Source organism: Microtus pennsylvanicus, chromosome 22 (assembly GCF_037038515.1).
Source record: "Microtus pennsylvanicus isolate mMicPen1 chromosome 22, mMicPen1.hap1, whole genome shotgun sequence".
NCBI lineage: Eukaryota > Metazoa > Chordata > Mammalia > Rodentia > Cricetidae > Microtus > Microtus pennsylvanicus.
Genome location: NC_134600.1, coordinates 965,567 through 984,349, shown reverse-complemented (window position 1 = coordinate 984,349; position 18,783 = coordinate 965,567). Strand labels below are relative to the sequence as shown.

Below are 18,783 nucleotides of genomic sequence, written 5' to 3'. Positions count from 1 at the left end.
ACGAGAATGAGACTCTGGGTTTGCTATCCGCCAACTGTAAAAAGGCAGGGGAGGGTGGGGGGGAGGACAGGGGGGGCAGGGGAAGACACTCCACAGGGGTTAGCCCAAAATCACAGGGCTGAGCTGAGTCATGGCTCGGCTTCTCTTTTGCTATGTTTGAGTTTATCGCTGCTGCTTTTGGTTTCTGAAAAGGGCTCTAGTGTAGCCCAGGCCCTGGCCTCCTGATTCTCCTGCCTTCACTTCCAGCCACACAATACTACTCCCAGCCCTACAGCTGTTCTCCAAAGCTCCTACAGATCCTGATGTGCAGCCGGACAAGAGAACAACTGGCACAGATTTTAAAAGAGAAAAATAAAACTTTTAAAAAGCTTTTCAAACAGAAATATATCTGTTTTATTAGCCATAAAGAAAAATATCTTTCAATTCAAATTATAATTATTACATGATACGCAGATTCAGAAAACACAGATTTTATATTGTAGTGTTCAATAAGGAGACTAAAAAATACAAAATGAAGGTGTTTCCCCTTCCACCCTATTCTCTACATTTACATTGAAACGTGATGTATATTTTGTACCACTGAAGTTATGGCTTTTCTAAATTGGTGCTTTTTATTATGATTATGAATATAGCAAATTTGAGAGAACAGGATCAAACACTTCCCCCTGCTTTTTTAGCCCATTATCTCCTGTATCGCTAAGGTGGCAGACAATACTATAGAAATTAATGCTGGGTATAAAGACCAGATACGATTTAAATGTTTTTCATAATCTTCACAAGTCTTTCAGCATCATATAACAAAAGCTCAATTGCGCGCGGGCACACACACACACACGCACGCACACATCTTATAAAAACAAGAGCGAGGAAGTGTGGTCTTTCTGCAGAGACAGTGTTGGCACTATGAAGACGCCTGGATTCCCCTATCAGGGTACTCTTCCACGTCAGAGAAGAACATCAGCTCTGGAGAAGAAAATGAACATACCACACTTTAAACACTTTCCCAGCTCTTCAAAAAAGTCTTGCAGCTTAATAAATACCGATTTGTACGTGGTAACGCAGAGTCCTCATGTATGAATTCTTCAGGGAGGCTTCCCTTATCTAAATGCTAAGCTGGCAGCAAGTGGACACATTTTATATTTTTACAAGTTCAAGATTTAAATTCATTATAAACATCTTAAAAATATAATACAATATAGACAATGAAACACATCTTACCAAGAAAATTAAGTCACCTAGGCAGCCCAGGATCACTGAAGATGATCTAAGTCTATCAGGTAATTTAAGATGCTGGGGAGGAGGAATCAGAGCTAACGTTGGGTGTCTACTAAAATACCTCGAATATGTGATCCCATTTCATCTCCAAAAGACTCAATAAGCTGGGTATTCCCCTCATTTTGTTTTTGCTTTTTAAGTTTACCATCCTTCAAAGACAGCAGCCTCTAAAATTCTTGCTGTGCACCATGCACACTGTAACCGAGACAGAACCTGCACAAGCCAGCCAGATGCGGCATCAGTCTCAGCAACACTGGAGTGCAGGGAGTTCGCATTTTCATGACTGAACTAGTGAACAGTGTTTCACACAGAAACATATTATTAAAATGTCAAGAAATAGAGAAAAATTAAACCTTGAAATACAAAAATAAAACTCCTTTGACATAAACCATTAGATACAAAAATTCTTCGAATGAACAAAAAACATACCTCGTGAGAAAAAAACAGCAAAGTACATTGAGTGCAATGTCATTGTGATTGAACACGTGTGTAGTGAACACATGTTCACAAGTGTGTGCATGTTGAGGTGCACACACATGCAGAAGATGCAGTGGATGTCAGCATCTTCCCCTGCTGCTCGCCCCGCACTGGAGCTCATCAGTTTGGTTAGGTGGCGGACATGAGGTGACCACGGTGCTCACGTACGAATGGATGGCAATGGGGAGACCCTGTCAAGCAGCACAGTGTCCAGCAAAGCGCCAAGTGTTCCTGGAGCTTTTGCTGACGATCAGCTGTCTGCTAAGGGGAGCTCCCCTTTGGGTGTTCTGAAAAGAGTCACGGGTCTAGAGATTGGTGACTTCACTGGGCACTGGACACACTGAGGGTAAAATAAGAACGAAACAAGACTCTGTGCCAACGACTCGCTTGTGCATGACAGAGGCGATACTAACGAGCGTGACGTCATCAAGTGAAGAAGGCTGAGCAGGACCCGAGCGCTCCGAGAAGGCACACGGGCTGCATGCACAGAAGGCTGAGGCCCCTCACTAAGTGTTCCCAGGCTCCAGCCCTCTAGGCCCTCTTCCCTGTTTTCTCCACCATCCTGAGTCCTTGTCATTTTCATTGTCCTTCTAAACATTTTATTTTAAATGACTTTGTTATTAAAGCATTATTGGAAAACTTCTAAGATGAGGAGAGAAATTTCAGAATACTTCTATCTTTGTATTTTAATACCTTCACTAAGATCCATGGCTGGTCTGTGAGACAAAAAGAGCCAGGATAACCCAACCAGAAGGGCCACCACCAGGTTCACGATGATCCACGGCACAAGAATCTGTTCCTCGGTTTCTGCTGCCCTGGGGAAAAGAGAGGCTCATCAGAAACGCCTTCCTTTTTACTCGCGCGTCCAAATGTAACGATTTTATGAACTTCTAAAAAGTGTCCTCTCATAGAGAGATCCCAAGTGTGAAATAAAGTCTGAGTCTCCTAAAACAGACAGAGAAAAGACCTTAGAACACGTCTGAAGAGTCTAAACAGCTCTCTGTAGATTAGCAGAGATGAAAAGTTGGATTCCCCTCAAGAGTCCTGACCATTTCCCCTACAACACCATGGCAATCTCCCCCACTTGACCATCCTCTCCTTCTGTCTTAGCCCACCCCACCCACGCTCTCAGAGCAGACTGGGATTCCAGCACCCTGCCACCCCCGCAGCTGGCCGCTCATCTGGAGATGCTGGCTCCCCCGTGTTCTCTTCCTAGAGCAACTTGCTCAGTCCGCCCAGTGTCCACCACTGCTCCGTGGTCTTGAGGGCTCCGCCAGGGGGAAAGGCACAGGGCACCTCCAACCCACTACACCATGGCTCACAGAGTTAAACATACTTCTGAAAGAACACAGTTCCTTTAAAACTGCAGGTGAGCTGGGTGTGGTGGCTCTGCCTGTGATCACGGCACTTAGGAGGCACAGGCAGTATGATCAGGAGCTTGCAGTTGGCCTCAGCCAAAGAAAGAATTTGAAGCTAACTTGGGCTACTTGATACTACATATCAAGAGAGACAAAAGTAAGGCTATAAAAAGGTCATTATTCACTGGCCAACAAAACGGGCGTTTTCTTCTCGTGGTTTTATTACAAATAGAAACATGGCCTGGTTGTGATCTGTGTATGAAGACGTGGAGAAGTACCATAGCAACTGGTAACACCTGTGTGAATTCTTACCAGAGGCTCCCATTAACAGGCGGCGTGTACAGGTGGATCCTGTCGCTTGTCATCTGCTGACTCAGAGACAGCACTAGAGCAGCAAAGTACACTGGGAAGGAAAACAAAGGCCGAATCACAGCGGTTTTACTTCCTGTTGACACGGGTGTACAGGCTCTTTACGGTCAGAGTAACCCACACCTGGGGACAGACTGCACAGAAGAAGTTCACTTCAATAGGAAGCTTCCCCTTACTGGGCACGGACATGGCCCAGAGTGTGACAGGTGAGCACCACTTTATCACTACAGCTGGCAAGAAGGAGCCTAGAGGATCTCCTAAGAATTTAGATGACTTGCTCCAGCTGCTCAGACTAACGAATAAAATTCTTGTAACCCAGAACAAATGTATCACAGATTGCCAGAAACACAGAAATAGTGCTTATTATGCAAAGGCCATGCCAACTGTGTCTGCCCCACGCCAAGTGGAAAGAACAGGAGCCAGATAACTATGAAGGCCAACACAGTGAACTTTGTTATTTTTGGTACAGGGAATGAACCCCAGGACCTCACACATAAATTCAACTTCTGAAAATAACTGAAAAACACTTGGAAGCCAGGCATGGTGGTACATGCTCACAAATCCCAGCACTCCAGGGAGAGCAAAGAGGAAGGGGGCTCACGGCAATCCTCAACCACACAGGGAATCCAAGGCCAGCCTGAGCTACATGAGAGAGCCTGCCTCAAAGAAAAAGAAAAGTTCTATCAATGTTACTCCTATGTTTTAAATTACAATTTCCCTGACTTATAAGTAATGATTCATACAAAGAAATAATATTAAACGTCTGTAAAATACTTTTCTTGATTCAGAACGACAGTAAGAATCCTCAGTTATGACAGTCATCAAGGCAAACTATTACTTACAGAAAGAAGCTAAAGCTGTGGGCTCCAGGGCCAAGAAGTTCCGGATGGCTACGGAGGTTTTCGCAAAGTCGGTCCTGGAATGGAATGAGGATGCTTGTCACTGTGCGCTATGACTTCCTCCTTCACTACCTTTCCCTCCTCTAGCCGGCTGGCACCAGGCCCATGGTCACCTGCCGGTCTGCAAGTGGAAAGACTGCCTAGCCTTTCTTACAAGGCCACATCAAATATCTAATACTAAGACTATTCAGTATCAAGTCATCATGGAAAAGCAAACTAATTCTCATCTTCAAAAATCATGAGCTTCCTCCTCTTGCGGTAGATCAAGCTACAGTGCTGGTTAGATTTGTCTACCGACACGAGCTAGAGTCAGCTGGGAAGAGGGCACCTACTGAGAAGATGCCTTCACAGGACTGGCCTATAGGCAAGCCGATAGGGCTATGTCTTTGATTAAGAATTGATGTAGGAGGGCCTAGCTTCCTGTGAGCGATGCCATCCCTGTGGTGGGTAGTTCTGGGTTGTAGAAAAAAGCAGGCTGAGCAAGCCATGGAGGGTAAACCAGTAAGCAACATTCCTCCATGACCTCTGCTTCAGTTCACGACTCCACGTCCTGCCCTGTGAGTTCCTGCTGTGGGCTCCCCTGGAGGGCACTGAGCCATCTCTCCAGCCCTGCTGATTACTAACCCAAAAAAAGGGGGGTCGACTTGTGTTCCCCAGAGTAAGCGGTGACTGTCTAACCCTGGTACTCGTGCAGCTGGCGTCACCTGCAAACAGACATAGTTGGTAACACGTTCTGCTCACCATCTCTTCCTGGAGACAGGTGGGAAGGAACCACCATACAGCCTTACCTGTCAAAGGCTGACACAGTGCTCAGAGCCAGGAGCAGGTAGAGGAGGCTCTGGAACGGGTACGCCAGGGGCTTGTACTGCTGCAGGAGGTTGGAGAGGCCAGACAGCTGGTCTCCCGCCAGAACATAGATCACAACAATGTTCCACACGGCACAGCCAGCCAGGAAGCCGTGAGAAAACAGACCAATCATCCTGCACGGGAAAAGGTTTAATTATATACCAATCCCTAAAATAAAAAGGTAGAGAATATTTTAAAATCTCTTCACATAAAATAAGATTCAACCTACATTGAAAAGAGCAAGTGGACTGTCTATAAAAATAAACCTATAAATCTATTTATTTACCATTATAAATTGTCAATTTTGTTTAAAGTACGGAACAGCTGAGATCTTTCTCTTTTGTTTTAAATTATGAAATCCAATTCACATATGCTTAACGAATGTCAACAAACAGCGTCACCTGAAAGCTCGGTACACTGAGAGGGCCACATCCCGAGTGGTCCAGGACGGCTTCACGTCCATCGACATGTCTATGTTTTCTGTGGTTTTTATCAGCTCCGAACGGTCTGCCGCGTGAAACCTCCCTGGAGGGCAGAGCAGAAAAGACACGATCGCCAGCGTGACGGGACGTGCCCGCCATCCAGGCACTGGGGAGGCACTGGCAGCGGGCTCACGAGTTCCGGGTCATGGGGCTGCATGAGCCTCTGTCTCAGGAACCACCAAGGGCTGCAGAGATGGCTCCATGGTCACGAACGTTCCTCCTGGGGACCTCTGTTCAGACCCCAGCTGCAACTCCAGTTCCAGAGGGAGCTGGCACCTCTGGCCTCCACAGGGGTTTGCACACGCATCTACACACCCACACACAGAGTCATGCACAAACACATATAAATAATTGAAATAAAATAAGAGGAAAATAAAGGAACCCGGAAGACGGCTATTGAGTTAAGGATGCTGCCTCACATCAGCCTGACGTCCTAAGCTTGGTCCCTCGACCAACACAGAGGGCAGAACTGAATCCCCAGAGCTGTCCTCGGACCTCACACGCACGTCACTCATATGTACCAAACAAGCACACAAGCGTAAGAAAACTAACAGGAGGGTAAAACTAAGATTGAATTGTTGTTGTTGTTGTTAAATCTAAAAATTCTCCTTGGCTCTAAGTATTTTTTTTTTTCTTTCACCTTTGGCTGCTTAGACATGCAATTTCCTCATCTTTAAAAAAATAAATAATGCAATGCCAAAAAGTTTTGTTCTCAAGCCAAAGTTGATGTTAAAATAACAGTTTTAGGAATCAACAGTATTTAATGAAATACATCAATAAACTTTCAACTCAGAATTAAACTTAAAAGTCCTTAGCATGACAGTCTATAGAAGTAATTTAGAGACTTTAGGAATATTAAAATTAAAACGTTGGGGACTAGAGAGATGGCTCAGTGGTTAAGAGTTCTTGCTGCTCTTACAGAGGACCTGGGTTCAGTTCCCAGCACCCACATGATGGCTGGTAACCACCTACAGCTCCAGTTCCAAGGATTCGATGTCCTCTTCTGACCTTTATAGACACAAGACACTCATGTGGTACACAGGCAAAACACTCACACATAAAAGAAAAAAATTTCCAAAAATAAGTAATTTTTTTAAAATTAAAATGTTTACACTAGCAAGGCAAGTGGTTATTTGAAAAAATCTTTAAAATTCTTGGGAAAAGATGCTGAAGAGTGCACCGTCTTCTGTATCCACAGGAAAAATGCTGGAGAGTGCACAGTCTTCTGTATCCACAGGAAAGATGTCAGAGAGTGTGCACAGTCTTCTGTATCCACAGGAAAGATGATGGAGCGTGTGCACAGTCTTCTGTATCCACAGGAAAGATGATGGAGCGTGTGCACAGTCTTCTGTATCCACAGGAAAGATGATGGAGAGTGTGCACAGTCTTCTGTATCCACAGGAAAGATGATAGAGTGTGCACAGTCTTCTGTATCCACAGGAAAGATGTCAGAGAGTGTGCACAGCTTCTGTATCCACAGGAAAGATGTCAGAGAGTGTGCACAGTCTTCTGTATCCACAGGAAAGATGCTGGGGTGTGCACAGCTTCTGTATCCACAGGAAAGATGTCAGAGAGTGTGCACAGTCTTCTGTATCCACAGGAAAGATGTCAGAGAGTGTGCACAGCTTCTGTATCCACAGGAAAGATGTGGGGTATTCCATAAGGTTCTCCTGAGACTCAGGAGTGGGACTTCACACTTGCACTGCTTAGGAGGGTTCTTCTAGATGCAACAATCCAGAACTGATCTCAGGAAGCAGGCAAGATTCCACCTCAATTATCCTCACAAAACCCATTGCTCAGATGTTTTGAAGAATGAAAGAATAATTCATTTTCTCAAAAAAAAAATTACTGAATAGCCAACAGAACCCCTCATGCCTTTTGATCAGTTACTCAAATAGGGAAGTTTTTAGACTAAACGAAATAAGAATAAAATTTCTGGGTAATACTGCTAGAAAAGAGAGGGGAGGGAATGGCCCAGTTGGTAAAATTCTTGCCTTGCAAAGACAAGGATCTGCCTTTGACCCCGAGAGCCTACCTAAAATTGCAAGACATGTTGGCCATGCTTGGAACCCCAGCATCCAGAAGCAGAGACAAGACAATCTCTAGGGCCTGAGGGCTAACTAGTCTAGTCTGGTGAGCACCAGCCCAAAGAGAGATCTTGTTTGTTTATTATTTATTTAAAATATTTATTTATTTATTTATTTATTTATTATGGATACTGTGTTCTGCCCACATGCATGCCTGCAGGCCAGAAGAGGGCACCAGATCTCATTATAGATGGTTGTGTGCCACCGTGTGGTTGCTGGGACTTGAACTCAGGACCTTTGGAAGAGGAGGCAGTACTCTCAGCCTCTGAGCCATCTCTCCAGCCTGGGAAAACAGTTTAATAACAGTTTTGTGTGTCAATTTTTGTTCATATTTTTAAATATTTCCTTCATTCAGGTCATCGGAACTATACTTACCAGGTTAAAGATATCCTTCTACGATATTTAAAGCAACTGATTTCTAAAATGAGAAATTACTTACGGCTTTTTTCCACAAATACTTTGCCGACAGGCTGGCTGACGCCAGTGGGTGCCGTGAACCGAGAGTGCTGCTCTAGCGTGCGTTGCTCATCCGTAATTATGTCTTCCTCTTCCACGCCTAGCTCATTAGCATACTGTAGTTCTGCTGGCTGGGTTTTCCTGAAATCAGGGGAAGTCTTTGAAAAAATAGATCATCCCTGAAGAAAGGCCCACATTAAAAATTACCATGGAAATAATGAAAAGAGTCCTAACTCGTGAGCATGAAAATATGCTGTTTACCCAAACACATCTGTGACGCAAACTGCCCGTATTTCTGCAGAGCTCGGTTTTCTCACCGAGAAAATGGTCACTGGCTGGACTCCACTTCTCCTGGCCTAAAGTTATAAAATTCTTAATGATACCGAAAATTGTTCGCAGAGTCGTTTTTAAGTACAAACGTCAATGTTTTATAACTTCTAGGGTATTATTATAAAGTATACTCTTATATTCTATATGAGACTTAACTTCCTTTATTAAAACACAATAGTTATGCTTATTGCAAATAGTTCAAACTCTATTAACATGAAGAACAAATCACAGCAGCTCATCTTCAATGACTAATCTTTATCTCGCTTTTTGCAACATACATGGAAATACTTTCTTTGTTTTTAAGCTTTTTCTAAGAGACGACTCCTTAGGCTATGCCCATACACTGCTCTCTGGCTAGTGTTCTATTCCTAACTCGTATCTCTGTGACACGACTTATCCGGACACACACAAATACGGTGTTCTCCAGCACCACCTCCTCGAGAGAGCCACAAGGGCGAGTAAACCATTACTTTGCCTTCCTCCGCGGTTTGGGAAGAACGGCCTCCGCAGGCGGCTCCACCTGGATGCCATTTTCATTCCGCAGTAAAGATGGACTGGACGGCTTCTCACTGAAGGACGTCTCCAACTCTGAAAATGGGATGCGTCACATGACCACAACGTAAAGACAGAAACAACACACGGCCTCCTGACCCTCGTAAGACTGTCAGTGGCACCAATTCTTTTCTACCAATGCCAGTGCTAGTGTTTGAGACGGAGTCTCATTACGTAGGCCAGATTCATCTTGAACGGTCTGCTAAAGGCACGGCCCAACATATGCAGCTAGGATTAGATTTCTCAATGTTTCTCCCATATTTGTGGATATTAAATCTTGAAATTATAGTATAGAGGTGTAAAATATTTTGAATGAAAAACTTAGCCAGGTGTGGTGGTCATGCTTTTAATTTCAGCACTCAGAGGGCACACACAGGCCAGTCTCTGTGAATCTGAGACCAGCTTGGACAACAATGTAAACCCCAGGCTGGCCAGGGTTACAAAGTGAGACCCTGTCTCAAACAACTAATCCCATGTCTCTCTGCTCCAGACTCTCTCTATGCAATCAGCGCCTGCGGTCCTCCAGGAGCACAGCAATGGACCAACCAGGGAAGGCACTCCTATTAAGTTCTCCCCAGGGGCTAACCTGTGTCTGCAGGGCTAGCCTCGGATTTACTCCACTTCGTTAAGTCGGTCCACTGCCTCTTCTAATAAAGGAATACGCATTCTTAGATGAGAAACAGGAAAATCATGTTTCATTCTTTTTTTTTTTAATCTAATCACTGATAGCACTGGCAACTTTCCCCGTTTTCACTGTGCATGTGTGTGCTTAGACCTATGTTCTGGGTTGAATTATGCTCCAGAAACACACATGTAACTTTTGTAAATAGAGTATTTGCATATTTAGACAAGTTAAGACGAGGTCATGCTGGGTGAGGATGAACCCTAAATCCGATGACTAGTGTCTTGCATGAAGAGAGTCATGGAAACAGTGTAATGAAATAACGTGAGACAGGACAGGGATTGGCATGATGCTCCCACCGTCAACAGATGCTGAAGAGCATCAACAATCCCAGGGAAGGAGTCGGAGCTTCCTCTGGGCCACCAGCACAAAAATAACGACGTGGAGACTGATTATTAATTATGAAAGCTTGGCCTTCAGCTTAGACTTGTTCCCAACTGGTTCTTAGAGCTTAAATTAATCTGTTTGTGTTAATCTACGTTCTGCCATGTGGTTACTGCCTTGGTACTAAATGCTTTCTTCATCAGAGTCTCATGCTCATCTCTGCCTCTCTTCTTCCTCACTCTCCCCACAAGTCCCTCCTAACCTCTCCTCCTACCTATTGGCCATTCGGCTCTTTATTAAACCAATCAGAAGGCACTTTGACAAAGACACATCTTCACCGTGTACAAAAGATTACCCCGCAACTTTTCCCCCTTTTGTCTAAACAAAATGGAAAGGGTTTAACATCGTAAAAGCTACCAGGTAAGAATTACGTTCACACTGTCCAGTCCATTTGTACTTGGCATATTCAGAGAAAACATTCTCTTATGTATCCTATCTTGATGAATCCAAGTTTTATACCTAAACCATTTTCTGTCACAATTTGGAGAAATGTAAAGCTAATATCCTTTCATTATATCAATTATTACAGCTGATTCTACTTAGACATCTAAACAGACTGAGGCAATTTATGCTTCTACTACTATACCTGTCCCATTAACACTAGATTTATTTTATTTTCATATTGTGGTCTTTTTTTGAGACAAGATCTTGCTTTGTAGCTTAGGTTAGCCTGGAACTCATTATGTAGCTGGCCTATGCCTTGAAATCCTCCTGCCTCACTCAGCCTTGTGAGTGCTGGGATTACAGGTATGTATGATGCTCAGCTCAACACTAGATTTTCTAATTTAAAAAGCAAATAGCATTGCCGTCTTGATATGCATGCATACACACATGCACACGTGTGTGCGCGCACACAGCGTATTTTTGTTTACACAGAGAGCACTGCCTGAGTTACAGATACTCCATAAATGGTGGCTGTTGTGTTAGGAATGCCTGTGCACGGTGTGAAGAGGTGCTGCTGTGACTGGTGAAGTAACAGGCTGACTGGCCAACAGCTAGGCAGGAGAGCGGAAGGGGAGGTGCCATCGGGAGGTAGAATGAGTTGGACACACATCACGTGGTAGGATGTAGATCAATAAAATTATGGTTAATTTAAGTTACAAGAGCTGGAGACAAGCCTAAGCTAAGGCCAAGCTTTCATAATTAATAAGACTATGTGTAATGATCTGCAGATGGCGATCCCAACAGCCCTATGCTGTTTCTTATTTAGATTACTGTTAGTACAGAATTTGTCCTACTAATCTGAAATGTCCGCTTCACTTACTAAGTTCTTGCATGCACTGAAATCTGAGCTTTCTCTTTTATGTCTGAATTTTTTACTTCTTCTCTCATATACTCCAGGACCAAAGAGGCCTGAAAAGAATCCTGAAGTCACTAGAGCTGAAGTGGCGGTTATTTTAACTAAGGGAGCGAGAACCCACCCTACGGGAACCCGAATACGGGAACAAAGCTCTAAATCACAACTCTGCCACAGTCTAACCTGGGTTTCCTCACGTACCAGGAGGCGGCCTGATCTTCTTCTGTCTCCTTGGAACAGGAGCCTCTGGGTGTCCCTTGAGCTCCGCAGCTGGTGGTTCACTGCTCTCAGATCGCCTATGAGCAACAGGCTCAGCAAGACCTTCCGAAGAAGCAGGACCTACAGGAGAAAACCGGTCATCTTGAGCAGAGACCACTGAGTTAGAAAGAAGATGGGCAAGGACACCTGCAGTGTTTTCTGTGTATCAGCACCCTCTCTTTTCTGACCTGTGCCCTGATGACTTCATGACCCCCTCTCTAACTTTGGGCTTTGTGATGGGAAAGAAATAAATGTGAGATTAGGAAAACTGAGGACGAGAGGGCCAAAAGGAAGCCCCGCAGAATGAAGAGGAGGAGGAGGAACTGCCTCACATCACTCAAAGCTTTTAAAAGGTGCAAACAATTGAAAACTAACAGAACAGACAATGCTCCTGCCCCCCACCCTAAGAACTCTACAGCTTCTACCGCTCCTGCCTTCACTAGAAGGTCAGCGCGTGGTGAAGTCAACGGGAATTATTAACTGGAGGTAGCAGTTGCAACTTTTCCCCTAATGAAACCTTTTAGCAGAATTTCAATATAATTTGGGAAATTTGAATCACCCTTAACCACCTTCTCTCGCCTACTGCCATTCCCTAGAAAATAAAAATAAAAATATACCGAGAACAGGGTGAGAGCTCTTAGCCTCGCTGGCCTTTAGAGGAAGGCCAGGTGTGGCCCGAGATGCAGGGGAGTGGGAGATCATTTGCACAGCACGTGGGGGCCTGGGCTCTCCTAGAACTGGGGAAAGTGGCTGAGGAACACAAGTGGAAGATGAGCCACTTTTCCATTCCTGGAGTCATGAATATTAAAGACTGGCATTGCCCCTTTCTGCTAGGGATTTAGAGACGGTGGCACGCCCGATTTATGATGGCAGCAGTAAGAGAAGCTTCCCTGAAGACACGCTAGCAGAACCCAAGCATCAACAGTACACATCCTTCCACTGCTGGCTTTAGAAATAGACTACACACACACACACACACACACACACACAGGTTTAAGAAAAGGGTGACGTTTAGGGGGTCAACTAACGGTGACGTTGAGGTTCTAAGCCCACTGGGAAAATACTGAGTAGCGAGAACTGACAACCAAAGGTAATGGATTCTAACTGTGTCGAGTCCCGGTTACTCACAGACCATCCAGGGTCACCAGTTAAGTGACTGAGGAGGAAGGGGTCATGACCCTGCTGTTATTAAAGCCTGAAAACATGGATGATTTGACCTGCCTTCAGGGTCTTGCTCTAACACAGAATAGGAAAGTTAAGAATCTCAGGTCTCCAAACCCATTATTGTGTTCAAAGGTCTGGAACCAAACAGAGCTTAAACATACTTATGTTACCTAGGGACAAAAGACCTGACGGGCACAGCAATACTGTAAACATCAGACAGGGGCGGCACAATAGTTTATCCTACGAAGACGCCTACTCACTCTCCAGGCTGCCCAAGCTTGCCTGCCTGTCCTCAACACATCAGTCTGGTACCCGAGAACCTGGGCTCTGTAATCTGTGATGCTGATCGTGCTCAGTTCCTGGGGAAACGTGCGCTCTCCCACAACACAGGACATCTTACCTAACGTGCTTTTCGCTCTGGGTTTCTTCTTCTTAGGATGGCTAGGCGGTACATCTTCTATGGAGACAGAAAGAACAGCAGCGAGAATGGCAGAACATCAGCTGGAACGGAACTTCTGATAAGGAAGACGTTCCCCTGGCTTCTCTGGGACCAGCCAGCATTTACACTTGGGGGGGGGGGTGTTAAGAAATTGACAGGGCCACTTGCCACCACGCACAGCATGGGACCAATAGTACACTGTCCCCCAGTGCTGTCTTCAACTCTGAATTAGAAAGTGGGCTCAAGAGACATCCATCTGGTCCCATACACTCTCCAGCCCATGGTGCTGAGGTACAGACGAGACTGGTTCTGGCCAGGAGGCTGAACAGAAGTGATTTGTGTCTGTCTGCAGCACTGAGGGGCCTGACCTTGTTGACCTCAGAGGGTTAGCAGGGTGACACCTGTTCAGTACTAGGACGGGAGTGATGAGTGTCACCTGGAAGCCCAAACACCGAAAAGGCGGCTCCACATCAGGGAAGAGAGCTTCACAGTAGGACCACAGGACCACGTGACAAAAGCGGCCTAGATCTCAGCACATCGTTACCAAGACAACCGCTCTGAACTTTGCACGATAGCTTTGCAATTAACTTAGTAGGGCTTTTTATTTTTAAAAGAGAACGTTTATTCTATGTATACACATGTGCATGCGTGTGTGTGTGTGTAGACACGCACACCACAGCTTATATGTAGCGGTCACTTCTTTCCTTCCGCCATGTGGGTTCTGGCCGCCCAACACAGGTTCTCGGGCTGGGCAGGCCCCACTAAGCCGTGCTGCTGCCGCCACTTGGTATTATTTCTAACAACCTTGAGAAGATACTAGGAGAATAAAAATCTTGGAGTTATCAGTGTAGCATAACCTTGCCTACCCTGACTAAAGGAAAAAGGAAAAGTACAGTCTGATATAGCTCTCAGCAAGTGAAGGGGTACACTCTGGGGGCTGCAGAGAACAATCTAAACTATATGCCTTACGTAATTTTAAAAGAGCAGTCACGGAAGTTTGTAACAACAAATGGTTACTGTTGTTTTATAAACTACAGATTCCGATTCAATTCTAAATAGAGCAAACCAAGGAGTCAAAATATTATTATTATTATTATTAGGCACGGTTTGGCTGTTACCCAAACTGGCCTTCAACGCCTAAGCTCAAGCAGCTCTCCTCACTCAGCCTGTAAGTGGCTGGCCTATCTGTGTACGCCACCGTCCCCAGATTCAACCCCACTGAGACAGGTTCTCACTCTGCAGCTCGCAGGCCTGCAACGCAGAGCCTCCCTGCCTTGGCCTTCCTAGAACTAGGACTGGCATGGGCCACCACACTCATCTCCACGCTTGTCTTAGAACACCAAGGCTTAGGAGTTTTCACACCAATAGTAAACGAACTCACCTTGAATCGCACTTCATGTGGCCCCAGCCAAACGGAATCAGCAGGACAAAAGAAAGAAACTTAATTATTATCGGACTGAAAACTGACTTACGTCATCACAACCTTAAAAATATGACTAGCTTTCACATACTGTCAGTTTATAAACTAGTTTATTATCTGTAAGACACATTCTGTTTAACAGCACTGCTAAAAAAAAAAAAAACCTTTTGAAAACACAAATACATATTCCCTTCTATCCACTAATTAAAGGGACTAAGCAGATTAAGGACACTGCTGGTTATAATCGGCTTCAGCCCTGATGGAACTGTTCCCGAAAACACAAGGGCATCAGGAGAATTCTTGTAAACAGACACGAGAACACTCAAAACAGACCCATTATTCTATCATGCTGGATTAAGGATTTCTTTCTTTCTTTTTTTTTTTTTTTTTTGAATTTTCGAGAGAGGGTTTCTCCGTAGTTTTTGGTTCCTGTCCTGGAACTAGCTCTTGTAGCCCAGGCTGGCCTCGAACTCACAGAGATCCACCTGCCTCTGCCACCCGAGTGCTGGGATTAAAGGCGTGCGCCACCACCGCCCAGCTGGATTAAGGATTTCTACTACTTATATCAATTATTTCTCAAGATTTAAATTTAATGTTTGCCTCCAAACTTTTAGGGAAAATTTTCCTAAAAATTCCAGGAAGGTTATTTTCCCCTGAAGCACTGCAGTTTTTCAAATTAATTTTGCTTCTGATTTTTACATCTTTAAAGTTCAATAATGAAATGACTGTAAATTATTTTTACCTCGGCACAGGTGGAAGGGCTCGTGGAGGATGCTATAGGAGTAAGGGAAAGACAAAAAAAAAAACCTCATAAATGAATCAGTAATTCTCTTCAAATCTTTTGAAACTGTTTATCAGTGAAACTTAGGAGGTGATGTGTGTGTGCATTTAGATATGATGAATAACTATCTATACGGAATAAAAAGTGCTACTTTACTTAGGGAAAGTCTGAGGTTATTTGAGCTGAGACCTGCATGATAAAGGAGCCAACATGATGGGCAACGGGGATGGAACGTTAAGGCTTCAGGCAACCCTGGGCTCAGAAGGCTCCAGGTAAAGATCATCAAGGCTGCAGCATCGTAACCAAGGATGGCAATGCAACGCAGACGCTGGATTAATTAGGGCTTTGCAAACCAAGGGAAGGGATATGGGTTTGCTTTTATTAAGTAGGAAGCCAACTGAGGTCTAGTGCTTTTTAAAGAGTTATCTTAAAGAGAAATAGAAAACATATTTTAGAACAGAGAAGACTGAGGTTCGGGTATAATTTACGCTGCTCTGAGTAAGAAAAAAAAAACCACGTTTGCAAGTTCAGGGAGCATTAGTTAAGAGCCTTCTGAAACCTTTCAAAATAGAATACCAAGCACCGGAGAGACACCTCGGCCATTAAGAGCACCTGTTGCTCTTGCAGAAGTTCAGTTCGGTTCCCAGCACCCACGAAGCAGCTAGCAGCCATCAGTAATCCCAGGAAAACGGACAGCCTCCATCTGGCTTCTTTGACAACCAGGCACACCAGTGGTGCACACAGACAGATGTGGGCAAAACATCTTAAATAAATAAATAAATAATAAATAAATCTTTAACAGAACTCAAAGCTAACAGGTGCCTAGCAGTCAATTTAATATCGCAAGTATCTCATGCTGCTTACAGAGGGCACGGATTCCCAAGGCTTAAATGTTGGATGCACTTGTTTTTATCCAACTTAGCAATCCATTGTGGTCGTCATCCAAACAGATTCATGAAAATGATACAAGACCAGGACACTGAAGGAGGCCCTAATGCCACCGAGCGGGACCCAGCCCACCTAGTGGTCCACGTCTCACATGTCCCGCAGAAACGAGCCATCTCGCCCATCCCGAAACCGCAACCCGACGGCCCTCACAACCAGGATGGCTCCACAGACGACAGCAGTCCGGCCGCTCAGCAGTACCTGAGCCTCGCCAACCACCTGCTTCTTCCCCATCGCGTCTCCAGGGCCCGCGGCGGAGCAGCGGGAGCCGCTCCCGCCCGCGCGCCCGCCCCGCCCACCCAGGCGCAGGCGCCTAGCGTCATCGGGCTGCGCCTCCCGCCGGAGCGTCCCCGCACCTCGCGTCATCAGGATGCACCTCCGCGGGCGGTTTTTGGCCCTGCCTGGTCCGCAGCCGCACTTTTCCTTTTAAACTATGCTGGAAGGGGAAGCCTCGGCATTGGGCCGACGTTCCCCGGAGCGGAGGTCGGCGTGGTTTGCCCGGCGGGACCAGACCCGGATCCAGACGCCCCGCCGGCGTCGTCATGGCAACGCGGAGACGCCGGGCCCAGTTGCAGCCTGCCTGGGAGCTGTCAGAGAGGAGATCACTAAAGCTGGGGTACCGTACCGGGCAGACGTGGACTGGCCAAGCCCAGATTCCCTGCCGACCTAGAGTGTAATTCATAGATGCAGTTCTGACCGTTTCTTCCATGGGAACAGCCGTAAAAACGGGTTCTTAGCAACCACAACCTGTAGCCAAATCCCGTCCTACCTTACTGTCATGCAAAAACGACTTGATTTTCCCCGCATTTGCTTTAGACACGGTGTTCACGTTAAGAAAAGGACGAGCTTTTTGAATCCTTTGGTTGTCATTATAAAAGTGGCTTGCAAGAGGAAGACGCCAGGCGACAGAGTTCACTTGGAGGGGTTTTTATTAAGGGAAAGGGAATGTAAAAAGGGGGAAAGGGGAGACCGACCCGGAACAGGAGCAACAGAAGAGGGGGGCGGGGAGACAGAGAGACAGGCGGGCAGAGGAGGAGGGAAGGGAGAGAGAGGGGGGGGGGGAGGGAGGAAGGGAGGGGGGGGAGAGAGAGAGAGTTTTTTTTTTAAAAAACTTGAAGCATGGAGGGAAGTGTGGCTATGAAGAAGACGAACAGACATGGGTTCAGGGAATGCTGCTGGAAGTGACTGATCTAGGGAGACCAAAAGTCCTCATTTTGGAGTTTGCTTATATGTAGGCCTCCAGAACTAGTCCATTGCCCTTTACTAAAGTGGGCACTGATGTGAAGAGGCTGCTTGTTTGTCCCCAGCCTCCCAGAACTGAAATAATCACACCGAAACTGTATTAATTAAATCACAGCTTGGTCCATTAGCTCTAGCTTCCTATTACATCTTAATTTAACCCATCTCCGTTAACCTGTTCATCACCACAAGGTTGTGGCGTACCAGCAAAATTTTAGCACTTCTGCCTCTGGTGGCGGCTCCATGGCTTCTCTCTGACTCTGCCCTTCTTTCTCCCAGCATTCATTTTAGTTTTCCCCACCTAGCTCTGTTCCCCTATAGCTCTGCTATAGTCCCAAAGCAGTTCCTTTATTAACTAATGGTAATCACAGCATACAGAGGGAAATCCCACATCACACTGATTCAGAAATAACATTGTTATAGGTCCACTTATTAGGTATGTGCGTGAGCCATTCTTGCTGAGTTGGTCAACTAGGCACTTTTGTAAAAAAAAAAAAAAAAAAAAAAAAACAGAAGACAAAATATCTTAAAAGTAAAATACAGTTTCATTAACTATTGTCTGATTTATTCAGAGGAAACTTTCAAAAACTAAATCTCACAAACACCATATGAAATCTGTAATTCTCACATGAATATTGTCACATTTAGAGATTTAGCATTATTTATGTTCCTACCATCAGCTCATACTGGGAAACGATGGAAAAACTTGACTGAGCCAAATGAATAGCTCCATGTAATTATACAATGCTATTTATAGCCATATAATAAGCGGCAGTGATGTGGGATCCCCCTCTGTTTGCTGTGAATACAGTTGGTTAATAAGGAAACTGTCTTGGGTCTGCACAGGGAATAGAGGAAGGCGGGGAGGGGGGACTAAACTGAATGCTGTAACAAAGAAGGTAGAGTCAGGGAGAAGTCATGGAGCCCGCAGAAACAGAAGCTGGAACTTTAGCCGGTAAACCACAGCCTCATAGCGATACACAGATTAATAGAAATGGGTTAAATTAAGATGTAAGACTTAGCCAATAAGAAGCTAGAGCTAA

The 18,783-nt window shown here is 45.2% G+C and overlaps 1 protein-coding gene across 2 annotated transcripts; it reads right to left on the bottom strand.

Annotated features, from left to right (window-relative positions):
• Window positions 1-373: 373 nt before the first annotated feature.
• Window positions 374-16,799, bottom strand: Tmem237 (transmembrane protein 237). 2 transcript variants are annotated; one of them, XM_075956079.1, is made up of 13 exons: window positions 16,703-16,799; window positions 15,518-15,549; window positions 14,737-14,747; window positions 13,317-13,373; window positions 11,696-11,833; window positions 9,050-9,167; window positions 8,233-8,390; window positions 5,626-5,749; window positions 5,167-5,358; window positions 4,322-4,395; window positions 3,423-3,513; window positions 2,446-2,567; window positions 758-963 (listed from the first exon to the last, which is right to left on the bottom strand). In XM_075956079.1, exons 1-13 carry the CDS (start codon window positions 16,733-16,735, stop codon window positions 902-904), a joined length of 1,212 nt encoding a protein of 403 aa, XP_075812194.1. In that variant the 5' UTR covers window positions 16,736-16,799; the 3' UTR covers window positions 758-901. The 2 variants fall into 2 exon arrangements, with proteins under 2 accessions (XP_075812193.1, XP_075812194.1); XM_075956078.1 differs by lacking the exon at window positions 14,737-14,747 and having other exon boundaries at window positions 374-963; window positions 16,577-16,794.
• Between the last annotated feature and the right edge of the window lie 1,984 nt (window positions 16,800-18,783).